At 45.3% G+C, this 16,626-nt stretch overlaps 1 protein-coding gene across 1 annotated transcript in view; it reads left to right on the top strand.

Moving 5' to 3' along the window:
* Positions 1-16,626, top strand: part of LOC116505000 (tubulin monoglycylase TTLL3-like) — a 47,765-nt gene that overhangs the window by 13,941 nt on the left and 17,198 nt on the right. Inside the window, exons 4-10 of the mRNA XM_032212291.1 lie at positions 3,213-3,256; positions 4,013-4,187; positions 8,254-8,306; positions 9,241-9,369; positions 10,377-10,491; positions 10,764-10,892; positions 15,306-15,498. Coding sequence (XP_032068182.1) covers positions 3,213-3,256; positions 4,013-4,187; positions 8,254-8,306; positions 9,241-9,369; positions 10,377-10,491; positions 10,764-10,892; positions 15,306-15,498 — 838 coding nt within the window. The remainder of the gene's footprint in view (positions 1-3,212; positions 3,257-4,012; positions 4,188-8,253; positions 8,307-9,240; positions 9,370-10,376; positions 10,492-10,763; positions 10,893-15,305; positions 15,499-16,626) is intronic.

Genomic DNA, 16,626 nt, shown 5'->3' with positions numbered 1-16,626 from the left:
TCATCAAATGTATAGAATGGGCTACGTCAGAAGTGTCAGACTCGATTTCATTGAGAGCCACATTGAGAGTTGCGTTTGACCTTGGGGGACTGGGGTAGGGGTGGCCAGGGTGGGGGTGGCCAGCTCAATGTCACTCATGTTAGGGCCTGAGTGCTCTGCCAGCAAAAACAGCCCCCCGTGCTCTGTTTTCGCCTACAATGACCTCCTGAAACACTTTGCCAGTGTAAAGCTCTGCCAGCGATCCTCTGCCAGCGAAAACAGACTCCAGAGCTCTGTTTTCCCTCCCAAGCTCCAAGGCCCCGTGGGCCAGTCCTTGTTTTCAGGGCAGCCCCGCTGGTGAGATCTCAGTACTCCATGGGCTGATCTGGCCCTCAGGCCTAGAGATTCACACCCCTGGACCAGGGGTGAAATTCAGCAGGTTCTGACAGGTTCTGGAGAACCGGTAGCGGAAATTTTGAACAGTTCAGAGAACCGGCAAATACCATTTCTGGCTGGCCCCAGAGTGGGGAGGGAATGGGGATTTTGCAGTATCCTTCACCCGCCACGCCCATCAAGCCACACCCACAGAACCGGTAGTAAAAAAGTTTGAATTTCATCCCTGCCCTGGACTAAGTGATGCAGAATTTAAATGAGATAGAGAGAAAACAAGGTGGTTAGGCAAATAGATTACATGTGAGACAGATTACAATGCAGTTAGTCCTTGGTTAATTCAAAGTTAAAGCAGCACTGAGTAAGATGACATGATGGGTCCTCATAAATGAGGCCATTGCAGAAAGCCTACACAGGTCGTCCTTGACTTATAACATTTCTCTTAGTGGCCGTTCGAAGTTACAACAGCACTGGAAAAAAGTAACTTATGACTATTTTTCATACTTATGACCATTGCAGCATCTCCAAGGTCACAAGACTTACATTTTTGGATGCTTGACAACTGACTCGCATTTATGACGGTTGAGTGCTCCGGGGTCATATGATCCCCTTTTGCAAACATTCAGACAAGCCAAATCAATGAGGAAACCAGAGTCACTTAACAACCGTGTTACTAATTTAACAACTGCAGTAATTCACCTAACAACTGTGGCAAGAAAAGTCGTAAAATGGGGCAAAATCCACTTAACACATTTCTCACTTAGCAACATAAACTTTGGGCTCACTTGTGGTCACAGCTACCTGTAGTCACATGATTGTAAGCTCACAAGTATAATGATCACAGCTCCTACAATCATGTGACCCTTTGTCACCAATCCAACAAGCACAGAGATCACAATTGCCAATCGCATGATGTCATGCCTAACAAGCACACAAAGGATTTGCTTAACAACCGCCACTGGAACTGGTTTTACAAACACTCCATTTGGCGATGGAGGTCCCTGTCCCAATTACTAATGTTAACTCCGAACTACCTGCACAGTATCAATAAACAATTGCAATGTGGTGAAGATCCATTATGTTTGTTGAGACCCTTCTGAGATAATGTCTTGGTTCCGAGTAATGGTTCCAATCAATTGAAGACTCTGAGGCTGTAGCTTTTCTCAAAGAGCTCCTTTATTGGGTACATCATATTGGCACATTCAGGTGTGAATCCAACTCTAAATATTTCCTGTGACTTGGTATAATTAGAAGAATAGACATCCCTCCCCCCCAGTGCCACAGATCACATTGACCAACCAGGTAAGGGGCGGGCTTCTCAGCTGCTCCCTCCGGCTGTTACAAATCCTCTTTGAGATGACCTTGGTTCCCACCAGCCGTATCACTGTTATGTCTGGCACATTAGAAGAAAACATTTCACACTCCATTGGTCCCCTCTCCCCCCATATATATGACAACTAAGAAGCAAAGCAAAGGGAATATGGCTTCAGATTAAGTTGTTTAATCTAAGAGTTGGTAGATTGGCCTAAAGCTTTTGACATATATGCGTTGAGCAATCTCTTGCTTAATTATACTGGTAAAGTTTCTTTTTTCCAAAAGGGCAACTTTACAGAATACAGAATAACAAAGTTGGGAGGGACCTTGGAGGTCTTCTAGTCCAACCCCCTGCCCAAGCAGGAGCTCCTATACCATTCTCTTCCAATATCTCCTTTAAAAAAACAATCCAATCTTTAAAATATACAATGGAGTATCCTGTGAAACTGAAATGCTTTTATATTACTTTGTCCTTGTTTTGATCCATCTCACTATCCAGTTCATAGGGTTCTAATTGCTTCCTTCATTGGTTAGTAACTTCCTTAATTGAATGTCAGCAGCATCCTGATATCACCCAGTGATGGGATCCTGCCAGTTTAATAACCGGTTCGGTGATCGCATGTTTCGCATGCGCAGTTTTAACAAAACTTACCTTCCACGTTATTTCTGGGGAGTTACACAGCTGAGAGGATATACCGTATTTTTTGGAGTATAAGACACACCTTTCCCTCCCCAAAAAAGGGGGTAAAAGTCTGGGTGCATCTTATACACTCAATACAATATTTTTGGCCTCCCGAAACCCTGCCCCCTTCACAAAAATGCAAAGGGTTTGGGAGGCTTGTAGAGTGCTCCTGGGGGCTGGGGAGGGCAAAAACGAGCAAAAAAAGAGACAATTTTTGCTCATTTGTGCCCCCCCAGCCCCCAGGAGCATGCTACAAGCCTCCCAAAGCTTATGCATGCCCTGTGTTTTGCTCATTCCCCCCCCCAGCCCCCATGAGCACTTTGCAGGCCTCTCAAACTCTCTGCATGCCTGTTTTTGTACAAAAAATGAGGCATGCAGAGGGTTTGGGAGGACTGCAGAGTGGGAAAACTTTTTTTAAAATTTATCTCTTCAAAATCTTGGTGCGTCTTATACTCTGCTGCATCCTATACTCAGAAAAATATGGGTAGATAAGTAAAGCACAGGGGCAGGTCCACCTGATCGTCAGAGCTATTAGTTCGCCCAAACCGTCTGAACCGGCTGAATCTACCCCTGATATCACCCCAAATTCCAGATAACCTCTCCTGTGGTTTTGTTGTACATAAATGATAAACAATGCGTGGGACAACATGGAACTATATGGCAGTAACAATCAGCAGCTCAAGTGTCAAAACTGATACTAGCCCCATAGCATGAAATGAGTTTGGGAGTTATGAAGCTAGGAAATCAAATTTTGTTTCTTTCTCCCACCCCTTCCTAGGATATACAGCTCCACTGATAGATGGGTGCACACAACGCAGCATCAATGTCACCTTTTCTTTCAATCCAGATCGCCTCAAGCAAGCCAGACAGTATGTGGAGAGAGCCATCAAGGTAATGACATCGACTGAATTTGTCTCCTTAGGTCCCCTTCCCTAGATCAACCTCAGTGTGCAGAGAACAGCAACAGAGATGATTAGGGGAGGCTAAAACATGTGAGGAACGTAGGCAGGAATTGTGTATGTCCAGTTTAATGAAAAAAACGATCAGGAGTGACAAGATACCAGTGTTCCAATATCTCAGGGGCTGCCACAAAGAAGAAGGAGTCAGCCTATCTTCCAAAGCACCAGAAGGCGGGACTAGAAGCAGTGGGTGGAAGCTAATCAAGGAGAGAAGCAACCTAAGATAGAACTAAGGATAAATTTCCTGACAGTGAGAACAATTAAGCAGTGGAATGGCTTCCTTCCAGAAGTTGTGGGTGCTCCCACACTGGAGGTTTTTAAGAAGAGAATGGACAGCCATTTGTCTGAAATGGTATAGGGCAGTGATCCCCAACCTTTGCGGCATGGTAGCCCGGTGGGAGAGAGGAAGAGGGGAGCCAGGCCCGCCATTCGCATAAGTCGAGCTGCGCATGCACGCCAGCCTGCCACTTGTGCAGGCCCGTTGCAAAAAAGCCATGGCCCAATAGTGGGTAACGGCCCAGCGGGACCCCTGGTATAGGGTTTCCTGCTTGAGCAGGTGGTTGGACTAGAAGACCTCCAAGGTCCCTTCCAACTCTCTTATTCTGCCATTGAAAACTTTCCTTTGTTGGTCAGTCTTCCTCCTGCAGTGCCAAGTAGCTCATCCTCTAATTCTCCTGCCAACTCATAGCAACGGAAGATCTTCATGGTCCATGGCCCGTACCCCATCATCCGAAGACAGCTTCTTGTCAGGGGCTGGGTGGAGAGGAAGTTCCCAAGGATGTCGAAAGTTGTCATCAAGCGGGACCGTTTCCCTGATGGCGAAGCTGATGAATATGGTGATGACAGTGATGTAACTGATGATGGTAAGACTCAACCAGGGGTGAAATCCAGCAGATTCTGACAGATTCTGGAGAAACGGTAGTGGAAGTTTTGAGTAGTTTGGCAAATAACACCTCTGGCTGGCCCCAGAATGGGGTGGGAATGGAGATTTTGAAATATCCTTCCCCGGGAGTGGGGAGGGAATGGAGATTTTGCAGTATCCTTTCCCTAGAGTGGGGAGGGAATGGAGATTTTGCAGTATCCTTTCCTGGGAGTGGGGAGGGAATGGAGATTTTGCAGTATCCTTCCCCTGGAGTGAGGAGGGAATGGAGATTTTGCAATATCCTTTCCCTAGAGTGGGGAGGGAATGGAGATTTTGCAGTATCCTTTCCTGGGAGTGGGGAGGGAATGGAGATTTTGCAGTATCCTTCCCCTGGAGTGAGGAGGGAATGGAGATTTTGCAATATCCTTCTCCTGGAGTGGGGTGGGAATGGAGATTTTGCAGTATCCTTTCCCTGGAGTGGGGAGAGAATGGAGATTTTGCAGTATCCTTCCCCTGGAGTGAGGAGGGAATGGAGATTTTGCAATATCCTTCTCCTGGAGTGGGGTGGGAATGGAGATTTTGCAGTATCCTTCCCCTGGAGTGGGGTGGGAATGGAGATTTTGCAGTATCCTTCCCCTGGAGTGGGGAGGGAATGGAGATTTTGCAGTATCCTTCCCTTGGAGTGGGGTGGGAATGGAGATTTTGCAGTATCCTTCCCCTGCCACGCCCACCAAGCCATGCCCACAGAACCGATAGTAAAAAAAATTGAATTTCACCACTGGATTCAACCCCACCCCTCCAACCCCCACTGGATTCCTTGGGGTTTTTATTTTTGTTTTAACCACTGTTTAAGCTTATTCTTTTTGCAGACTTGCGTGTACAACTGCTTTTTTAAAAGAAGGGAAAATAGCACTTAGCAATAACACTTAGACCTATATACCGCTTCACAGTACTTTTACAGCCCTCTCTAAGCGGTTTACAGAGTCAGCCTATTGTCCCCAACAATTTGGGTCCTCATTTTACTCACCTCGGAAGGATGGAAGGCTGAGTCAACTTTCAGCCCTATAAGGATCGAACTCCAGACTGTGGGCAGAATTAGCCAGCAATATTGCATTCTAACCACTGCGCCTACATAGTTCTTTAGGCCTTGGTTTACAAACATTTGTTTAACGGCCATTCAAAGTTAGAATGGCACGGAAGAAAATGATTTACAACCGATTCCTTGTTCTTAGGATTGTCACAGCATCCCCGTGGTCACATGATCAGAATTTGAGCGCTTGGCAACTGGCATGTATTTACAACGCTTGCAGTGTCCCAGAGCATGTGATTTCCATTTGCAATCTTCTCAGCGGTTTTTGGCAAGAAAAGTCAATGGGGAAAGTTGGATTTGCTTAACATGGGCGTGATTCGCTTAACAACTCTAGTGATTCATATAACAAAAAGGGGCCAAAAAGATCATAAAATTGGGTGCAACTCCCTTAAAACCACCTTGCTTAGGAACATAGGTTCTGTTCGCAATTGTGGTCATAAGTCAAGGACTACCTTTATGTCCCTTGATGTCTATGGAGATTCTCAGTCATCCAGGGCATGATTGACCCAAAGGTGCTTTTTCAAGAGGCAACTGGACTTTCTTTTTTTCTTTGAAGACGTTTCACTTCTCATCCAAGAAGCTTCTTCAGCTCTGACTGGAAGGTGGGGAATGGAAGGATTTATATTCCTTGCAGACAGATGGTCATTTGCATTATTTTAGCGAATCATTGAGGATGAAATACCCAGATACAAACTGAGCAATGTGGTATACGCTATACAATGCAGTGAGCCATGTGCAGATCAGTACATTGGGGAAACAAAACAACCACTTCATAAACACGTGGCACAACATAGGAAAACAAACCCATCAGCACTAGATTCAGCAGTCCTTCTGCATTTAAAAGACACAGGGCACTCTTTTGAAGACTACAAAGTGCACATTTTGGACAGAGAAGACCACTGGTTTGAAAGAGAGATCAAAGAAGTCCTCTATGTCAAAATTAAACATCCTTCTCTCAACAGAAGGGGAGGGATACAACATCAACTATCTCCATTCTACAACACAGTCCTTTCAACAGTTCCAAGAAGGCTCCACACTCATTTGCACCACTCAGGTGACCCTGATGACTCAGATAAACCTCCAGGTGACCTGTAAGACCCGCTAAAAGAATTCAAATGACCAACTGTCAGCAAGGAGTATAAATCCTCTCATCCCCCACCATCCAGTCAGAGCTGAAGACGTTTCTTGGATAGGAAGCGAAACGCCTTCAAAGAAAAATCAGAAAGTCCGGTTGCCTCTTGAAAAAAAGCACCTTTGGGACTTTATGTCCCTTCGTATTCAATGATTTCATGTTTGTTTAACAAAAAAGAAGTAAAACACCACTCAAGGTCTGATGAATTATGCAGGCCAAAGATTGTTTGGAAGGGCATTCTGTAAGCATGTGCTAATGCTAAAATACCTCCCTCGCCGTAGAAATAAATTTCACTTTGGAGAGAGAAGTTCGTTGGAGAAGGATTGTTTGTTTGTTACATTTATATGTAAAAAAGAAAATACACCTTCTTTGAGTTCCATGGTTTTATATATCAGAACATAGTGTTGGAAGAAATATCCATCCGGTTCAGTTCCAAGTCGGGAGAAAGGCATTACAGACAAAATGGAGGCTGGAGACTGATTGGAAAAAGGTCCATTTATGGATGAAGCAGAAGCACATGGGTGGTTCTGCACAGCCGACCACATGGAGTTGAGAGTTGGGGTGTTTATGCCTTCCCTTGGGCTTTGCACTTGAACTTCCTGCTCCTGTGCAAGAACATGCATTTTATTGGTTGTTGTCAGAATCCCCTGGGGCCATGTACAAATCCTCAGAGTTTTGTCTGACCTATGTTTGGTTGAAGTTTGGACTGCTGATGCAATGGCCTTAGAAGATTGTGCAATGTGGTGAGCTCTGCTGCTAGATGGTAGTAGGTTAATTCTATTATGTCCTGAAGGGTCATGTCTTAATCCCTTCACTTTGGAGCTGAAGGCCTTTTGTTTTGTTGATAGGCTGACCCAATCTTTCTCCATGGGCACAAAATGTCTGCTGGGGGGAGGGAGCTGGGGCTCTGAGTTTCTGTCTCCCTTAAGACCTTTATTTCTCTTTTAGGGGAAATATTTTATCCTGCCTTTTAAAATATTTCTCAAAATATTTCATTCTTCTAGGAGGAAGGTAGCTTGCCACAATAGTAAAAATCATCCAGTCCTTAGCATCTTTTTAAAGTAGGCAAATACAGCCTCAAATGGACAACACCTGACATATTACACCCTGTCATCATTTGTTTTTACAAATTTTCTTTTACAAAAAGAAAGCCAAAATGGAGAAGCTGTGTGTGAATAACTAAGAACACCTGATGATTCAGGGACACTGCAAAAGTCATAAATATGGACCAGTTAGCAAGCATCCAAATTTTGGTCCACGGATGGGGATGCTACAGTGGCGTGGCACGACAAAACCGCGAAGCCCTTATCCGCGGAGACATAAGCGCGTCGCTAAAGCCGCGATGTCATCACCGCACGTCATCACCGCCGCGACAACAGCGCGGCAACAGAAGGGCGCTTTAAAACGGCGCCGCGGCAGAAAGCCGATTTCAATTAAGGTAAGGGTTAGGATTAGGTTTAGGGGTTTGTTTTAGGGTTAGGTTTAGGGTTAGGTTTAGGGTTAGGGTTAGGGTTAGGTGTAGGGTACTGAGTGCTTGGGAATGCGTGGATTTGCCCTCCGCGATTATGTCATCGCGGTAGGGTCGCGTTTTTCCTTAGCGCTTCGAACGGCGCGAATTAGTCTTCGCGCTTATGTCTCCGCGGATAAGGGCTTCGCGGATTTGTGGTGGAACCCTACAGTGGTCCTATGTGTGAAAAAAAATGGTCGTAAGTCACTTTTTAAAGTGCTGTTGTAATTTTGAAGAGTCACTAAATGAAGAAGGTGGCAAGTCGAGGACTACCTGTATGTCTATTTTACAACAGCTCTTTCTTTCTAATTCTTATTCATTTTTTTTTCATACTACAGATGAGGACGAAGAAGATGAGCAGGATGATACTGATGGTATCTATAACCTCATGGTTAGTTTGGGTTACCAGAGTGATCTGCCCTTTAAAAACGTCATTTTACTACTGTGTATTTGTTCCCTTTTCCTCCCCTTTCCTAAAATAGGAGCAGTCTACTTGGTTCTCCCTTTCCCCATCAAATTTATTTTGCACAGAAGGCCTGAGAGGTAAGCTGCTTTAGACAGCAAACAGACCCCAATAGTATCATAGTCCAATAGGACTCTCTTGACCCAACTCACAACATCCTTTGATTGCATTCATGTAACATGCTTCATTTGATTACTGAATTTAATGGGCTAATCCTAGATTTATACAATATATTAAATAATAAACCTAACCAACCAACCGAGTCCCAAAACAGGCTAAGCCAGCGGTTCCCACCTTTCCAGTTTGGCAGACCAGCTGTGGGTGGGGGGCAGGGAGAGAGGCTGGTTCTGTGTGAGTGACAGGCATGCGCAGGTGAGAGTGCCTGCTGCTTGTGCAAATGGAGCTGCATGTGGGCATGTGCTCACCCGTTGCTTGTGTGGCCCGGTTCCAAACGGGCTGCAGCCCAGTAGTGGCCTGCAGCTCTGAGGTTGGGGACCCACAAAAACCTAACTCCTGCTAAACCAGTGATTCCCAAGCTTTCCAGTTTGGCAGACCAGTGGAGGGAGGTGTGACGAGACTCCTGCGCTAAGCCACGAATATCTAACTCGGGTTGGAAATTCAAATTTAGTATGCTGTAAGGAATGGAGTTGCTGAGTCTTTATCCATCTATGTGTGTTTTATAAACGCAGCTTCTCTCTTCACTTGACACTCATTTGTCATGAATTCTTACAATTACTTGCCATTCATCGAATCCTTTACTATCCACTATTGATTTTCAAACGATTTTGACATGGTTTCTTATGATTACACTTCTGCCCTTTGCCTTTACCCGCTGCTCCTTTTTGCCCTCTTTCATTGGCAGTCAAGGTTGGTTCGTAACCAGATCCCCTACTTCATCTGGACCAATCGGCGAGATGTGATTGATTGTCGCAGCCTGCGCAAGGACCAGATGATGAATCACTATGCCAAGGCAGGGACCTTCACTACCAAGGTGAGCAGAGGACCATTACATAAGCATCTGGACCACACAGAAGTATGTATTTGTTAAAGTGTTCTGGTGGCGCAGTGGTTAGAATGGGTTCACCGACAAAAGGGCGAACGACAAAAGCGCGCCGACTAAACCACGGTGACAAAACCGCAAGTTCTAAAGCGCGCCAATGAATGAGCGCTGAAGCGCAGCAACAACAGCGCGGCAACAGAAGTGGGCTGTAAACCTAACCCTAACCCTAAACCTAACCCTAAACCTAACCCTAAACCTAACCCTAAATCTAACCCTAACCCTAACCCTAAACCTAACCCTAAACCGTAAACCTAGCCCTAACCTTAACTTAAATCGCACTTCTGTCGCTGCGCTGTTGTCGCCGCGTTGATGATGTCACGTTGATGACGTCATGGTTTTAGCGCCGCAGTTTTGTCGGCACGCTTTTGTCGTGGGCTCATTTGTCGGGTCACGGTTAGAATGCAGTATTGCAGGCTAACTCTGCCCATTGCCAGGTGTTCAATTCAAGGTTGACTCAAGGTTAGGGGCTGACCAGTGGTAGGATTCAGCCAGTTTGCACTTATCTGGGAGAACCAGTTGTTAACTTTCTAAGCAGTTCAGAGAACCGGTTGTTGGAAGAAATCTCCTTTTGTTTTTTCCCACTTTACAGGGCTAATCCTGTAAGGAAGGCAGGAAGGAAACATTCTAGTGTTGTTTCCAGCCTAATCTTTATTGCCCTGCTTATATAAACTGCTTCCCTGGTTAACCCTTATTACATTGCAACAGCTAAGGCGAAGTGCCCATCAACGTGAGCGACATTGAGTTGGCCATACCCACCAAGTCACATGACCACTGAGCCACGCCTACCCAGCTGGTCATTAGGACAGAGAACTGGTTATTAAATTATTTGAATCCCACCACTGGGCTGACTCTGTAAACCGCCTAGAGAGTGCTGTAAAGCACTGTGAAGCCATACATCATTTTAAGTGCTCTTGCTCTTGCTATATCTTCTCTCTCAGGTAGGGTTGTGTCTTAACCTGCGTAACCTGCCATGGTTTGACCAGGCTGATGCAGATACATTTTTCCCACGGTGTTATCGTCTTGGAGCTAAAGATGAAAAACATGCTTTTATTGGTAAGAAGTATTCACAACAACCGGTCGGCAGCAGTCTGTTCCCCACCGGCCAAATAATCACAGGGGTCAGTAGATTAATTAGAATAATAGACAGAATCTCCTTTTGAATCCCAGGGAAAGAGGAAAAAAACGTCCCATCTTACACGTGAGAGTTGCATGTCAGCTATGGCTTGTGCACCAGAGCTGTTAAATTCTGAGGATGAAGCAAAGTTTAGAAGCTGAAATAACTGCTGTGCTAGGAATTACACGCCTTTCTGCTTTTTTTATGATAGAGGACTTCCAACTCACTGCAGCCAGGAGCCTTCTCAAAATAATGGTGAGACGATATTGGAAGAAGCCGACTTTCCTGACAGCGTTGGATGAAAATCAGAATGAGTGCCTAAGTGGTCGAGGCTCTTCAGGTGGGTGCAACTAGTAGAAAACCTGGGGGAATTAAAACAGTGGTGGGATTCAATTTTTCTTTGCTACTGGTTCTGTGGGTGTGGCTTGGTGGGCATGGCAGGGGAAGGATACTGCAAAATCTCCATTCCCACCCCACTCTGGGGCCAGCCAGAGGTGGTATTTGCCAGTTCTTTGAACTACTCAAAATTTCCGCTATCAGAACCTGCTGAATTTCACCCCTGGGAATTAAAGAACTATAATCTCTTGCCAGAGTCTATAGAAAGCCTGAAAGGACAAATGGCGAGAAACCCCAGGGTTTAAATGCATTTTGCCTTATTACATTTTCTTAATGCTTCAAGATGATTGTATCCTGTAGGCAGGGGGATAGTCTTTATGTTCTGGCTATTTTAGGCGTTTGAATTCTAGCTTGTGAATCAGAGCGGCACAACTGTGCAGAAAGTCTTTTGTTTCTCGTATCTGGATGATGTTTTGTTACCTTCCCAGAATCATTTTAGGGATTTTATATCTCATTTTCCTTATTGTGAACACCAGTAAAAAATGCATTTCAGCTACCTTGGTGCAATCTTGGCTTGCCCAGGCCTAATTACACCAAGGATGTAGAGGTATTATTCTGCCCACTGAGCTGAGAATTATTTTAAAAAGAAGCTTGGTTGTGAAATTGGAGTGTTAGAACCACACTGGGAACTTTGACGTAATCTGAGACAAATGTACTTCAGATTCAGAAGATGCAGCCCTGGTGGACGCTATCTCCTAAGGTCCAAGAGGTACCTCTTTTCATTTTGTAAATGAATGGTTCCTACTGTTGGGGCTACTTTTATGTCTGAAATAATCCACTTTTTAGTTTTGGAAGACTTTGCTTATGATCATGAATATCTGTTTCAGATATTGCTAATTACTTGCATAGGGATTATTCTTTATACTATTTATGTGGTTTGTATTTTTTTGTCATGGACTGCACCAGTGAGGCTAAAACCAATTTCGTTGTATGCATGATGTACAATGACAATAAAGGCTACTTTATACTACTTTATACTACTACTGTTTCCAGGTGCATCCGATTTTCTTAAAAGTCCACTTTAACAAGTTTTGAACTTCCAAAGCAAAATATCAACTCAGAAACTTAGCTAACTTATTCTAGGTGGTTTATTTTTGTTTTGATGGCACGCTAGTCACCGTTACTTGTGGAGAATTCTGTGCTAATTGTTAATACATTTCCCCCCCGCAAGATGCTCAAGTCGTGATACCCTCTTTTCTCTCTATTGTACTGCTTTGAATAATAATAACAATAAAACAAGAACTGATCCGAAATTCAGGTTTTTTTTTTAATTTGAAGAATTATGCTCTTTTGTTTCCGTGCTACAGTATTCACAGGTTTTTGCTGCCTTAGTTAGGATGATAACACTATCAGCTCCTCTGTCCCTGAGACCTGTGTGTGATATTGCAAAGCTTGTAGAAAAGAAGCCAAGTTATGTCATTATACTGACAGAATAACAGAGTTGGAAGGGACCTTGTAGGTCATCTAGTCCAACCCCTGTCCAAGCAGGAGAGCCTATGCCAGATGGCAAACCTTTTTTGCCTCGGGTACCAAAAGCATGCGCTCACATGCTATTGCGGGTGCTTGTGAGACAGTGGTGGGTTTCAAAAATTTTTTGAACCTACTCTGTGAGTGTGGCTCCTCCTTTGTGGAAGTGGCTTGCTGGCCATGTGTTCTCTCTCTCTCTCTCTCTCTCTCTCTCTCTCTCTTTCCTTCCTTTTTTCTCTCTGTCCCTTTTTCCCTTTTTTCTTTCATCTCTCTCTCACTTTTTCTTTTTTTATTTCTTTCTTCCTTTCTTTCTCTTTCTCTCTGTGTGAGTCTGTTTCTCTGTGTTTGTGTGTGTGTGTGTGTGTCAGTGGTGGGTTTCAAAAATTTTTGGAATCTCTTCTGTAGGTGTGGCCTGCTTTCTGGTGGAACCTCTTGTAACCGGTTCGGTAGATTTGACGAACCGGTTCTACCGAACTGGTGCGAACTGGTAGGAACCCACCTCTGTTGTGTGCCCACCCCCATAATTTAATGCCCCTCACATGCAGTGCCCCCTATGCATGCGCATGTGACCCCCCCCCCTGCCCTGCGCATGTGTGCACAGCTTTCTTGGAGCCTAGGGAGGGCGAAAACGCCCCTGGAGGCCCTCCGGAGGCCAGAAACGACCCATGTAGGTCCATTTTTTGCCCTCCCAGAGGCTTTCTAGGAGCCTGGGGAGGGTGAAAAATGGCCCAACACACAAACTGGAAGTTCGGCAACAGACTTACGGTTTGCCAGTTGGACTATTTTTCTCCCTCCAGAGGCTTCAGGAGACTTCCGTGGAGCCTTCAGAGGGCGAAAAACAGCCCAACGTGCACACCGGAAATCCATTCCCAAACTTCTGCTTTGCTCATTGGTTGTTTTTCTGCCTTCAGGGAAGCCTCCGAAGGGCGAAAAAGGGCCAAAAAACATCTGGTCAGTGTGCTGGAGCTTACAGGGCAACACCTCACGTGCCCTCAGAAATGGCTCCGCGTGCCACCTGTGGCATCACAGCCCTACGCCATTTCTGACAAATGGCAGTCCAATCTCTTCTTGAAAGCCTCCAGTACTGTTTGCATCAGTCTAACTCCCTATCCTTGATTCAGAAAAGCTGCTGCTTCCTTTCCTTTAAGCATTACTTCCTCCACCTATTTTCCATAACTGAGGCCCAGGAATCTTGTAGATACGAAATCAGCCATTCAAAGCTAGGACTAGGAAGTCCTCCAGATTTGAAAGCAAAAAGATTTTCCATATAACACCCACTGGCTGTAGCCATCTTTGTCTGGAATCCTGCTTGGCGAAAAAATGATCATGGGAAAAGATGCAGAGGCTTTAAGACAGATATTACAAGTGCTGCTGTGTCAGTGGTGGGATTCAATTTTTCTTTGCTACTGGTTCTGTGGGCGTGGCTTGGTGGGCGTGGTGTGGCTTGGTGGGCGTGGCTTGATGGACGTGGCAGGGGAAGGATACTGTAAAATCTCCATTCCCTCCCCACTCCAGGGGAAGGATACGATAAAATCCCAATTCCCTTTTGCGTGGGCCAAGGGAGACCCAAGCACTCTGCCAGTGGAAATGGGGCCCCGAGCTTCATTTCGCCTGCAACACCCTCTGCCAATGAAAACAGAGCTCGGGAGGGCCACCCACAACAGCTGACAGAGAGTAGGGCAAAGTCAAGCTGGGCAAAGCAGGGGAGAGGTAGAACAAGGGAGAGGGGATTCAGATGAAGACCAAGGCCTCTCCCCTCCTCATCCTAGTACGCGCAGGGAAGAATGAAGAAGAGAGCAATGTACGTTGCTCAGCTTAAGGGGAAAGAAAGGGACTCGATTCCCTTCACAAGGCACACCTGGGGATGGAGTTTAAAGGAGAGGCAGTTGGGAGGGGCGTTTGTCGGGAACAAACGCTGAATTCATCTAGTGTTGAGAGTTGTGGCCTACTTTCCTGGCATTCCTCCTGACTGTTTGAATTATTGCCGTGCTTTTGTTTGCTTATCTTGTCCTGCTGGAATTATTGCCATGATTCTTCGCTTCTGGACTCATTATCTGGTCCCGCTGGAATGATTGATTGCAGTCATTCTGCTTACAGCACTTGGACTGGAGTATCTGCAGTCAGAAGCTGCTGTAGGTTTGTAAGAGAGAGCTGTTGCATTCGTGCCACACCCCGGGTCATCGCAGCAAGATGGGGAATGTGGTATTGTTATAAGTCTGACCCTTTTTTTCCCCCAATCTATTTTTTTTATTTTTAAACATAAAAATAAAATAAAAAAACAATATAAAAAAATGATCTCATCCATTACATACAGCATGTCGTTTGGTTACAAGTGTTTTTGCATCCATATTCTCAAATACATTTACAATCACAGATTTTTCATCTAGTATAACTAAATACCTCACTTTCATTGTACAATGTATATTCAGTTACAATTAATATTATTATTTTTTCAATAAACCTAATTCCCTTACATTCTTGATTGTCTATTTAATAACAGTGTACCTTTATATAATCACAGATCCCAGTATGAAAGAGATTTACCAACCATTTATATTTGTATATCACTGTTTTCAATTATGTATAATTCCACCAATCAACTATCGAGTATGCTTATGTTCATTATTGTCCTTGTACATCATACATTCAAACAAAGATGTTATTCCTTCATTTTTCAACAAGGTAAGTCTGACCCTTTTGTATACGTAAACAAAGTGACATCTAGGCACTCATCAGGAATCAAGACTTGAAATATTTAGGTACAAAACAGCGGGTGGGGCTTGTGTTTTCTACCTGTTTGGCTTGTTGCCCCTCACCCTCCCTTGGACACCAGTGCTCAGGGCCTTGTCACATACCCAGGATTGCTGGGTCAATACTCTCTCCCTTCTAGAAGCCAAGCATCGTAACCGCCACAAGAAAGGGGCCAATTTCTCAGCCCAGCTGATTGAGACGGCAATGCATGCTTGCGAGGAGCACTTGAGCAGCCTGAAACATCAGGACATCGACAGAGACTCTGGGTCTCCCTTGCAACTGTCGAAAGGACACTGGAACGACTTCCTGCACAGCTACTATCAGATAGCCCAGTAAGCACAAATGTTTGAACTTTGTAGGGGGGGAAACCACCAGCATCTGCATAGCCACAGACCTCATTTTTGCAACTGTACAGGTAGTCCTCAGCTTAACAACTGTTTGCTTCGGTGACCGTTCGAAGCTTACACAGCGCTGAAGAGAATGAGTTATGATTCATTTTCGCCCTTATGATTGTTGCAGCATCCCCATGGTCACCTGATCAAAATTCAGGTGCTTGGCAACTGGCATGTATTTATGGTGGTTGCGCTGTCCCAGACAGTGGTGGGATTCAAAAAAGTTTACTACCGGTTCTGTGGGGGTAGCTTGGTGGGCGTGGTGTGGCTTGGTGGACATAGCTTGGTGGGCATGGCAGGGAAGGATACTGCAAAATCACCATGCCCTCCCCACTCTTGGGGGAAGGATATCGCAAACTCGCCATTCCCACCTCACTCCAAGGGAAGGATACTGCAAAATCTCCATTCCCTCCCCACTCCAGGGGAAGGATACTGCAAAATCTCCATTCCCTCCCCACTCCAGGGGAAGGATACTGCAAAATCTCCATTCCCTCCCCACTCCAGGGGAAGGATACTGCAAAATCTCCATTCCCACCCCACTCCAGGGGAAGGATACTAAAAATCTCCATTCCCTCCCCACTCCAGGGGAAGGATACTGCAAACTCTCCATTCCCTCTCCACTCCAGGGGAAGGATGCTGCAAAATCTCCATTCCCTCCCCACTCTTGGGGGAAGGATATTGCAAACTCTCCATTCTCTCCCCACTCCTGGGGGAAGGATACTGCAAAATCTCCATTCCCACCTCACTCCAGGGGAAGGATACTAAAAATCTCCATTCCCTCCCCACTCCAGGGGAAGGATACTGCAAAATCTCCATTCCCTCCCCACTCCAGGGGAAGGATACTGCAAAATCTCCATTCCCTCCCCACTCCAGGGGAAGGATACTAAAAATCTCCATTCCCTCCCCACTCCAGGGGAAGGATACTGCAAACTCTCCATTCCCTCCCCACTCCAGGGGAAGGATGCTGCAAAATCTCCATTCCCTCCCCACTCTTGGGGGAAGGATATTGCAAACTCTCCATTCTCTCCCCACTCCAGGGGAAGGATACTGCAAACTTCCCATTTCCTC

Source organism: Thamnophis elegans, chromosome 2 (genome assembly GCF_009769535.1).
Source record: "Thamnophis elegans isolate rThaEle1 chromosome 2, rThaEle1.pri, whole genome shotgun sequence".
NCBI lineage: Eukaryota > Metazoa > Chordata > Lepidosauria > Squamata > Colubridae > Thamnophis > Thamnophis elegans.
This window is presented reverse-complemented; position numbering and strand designations above follow the sequence as displayed.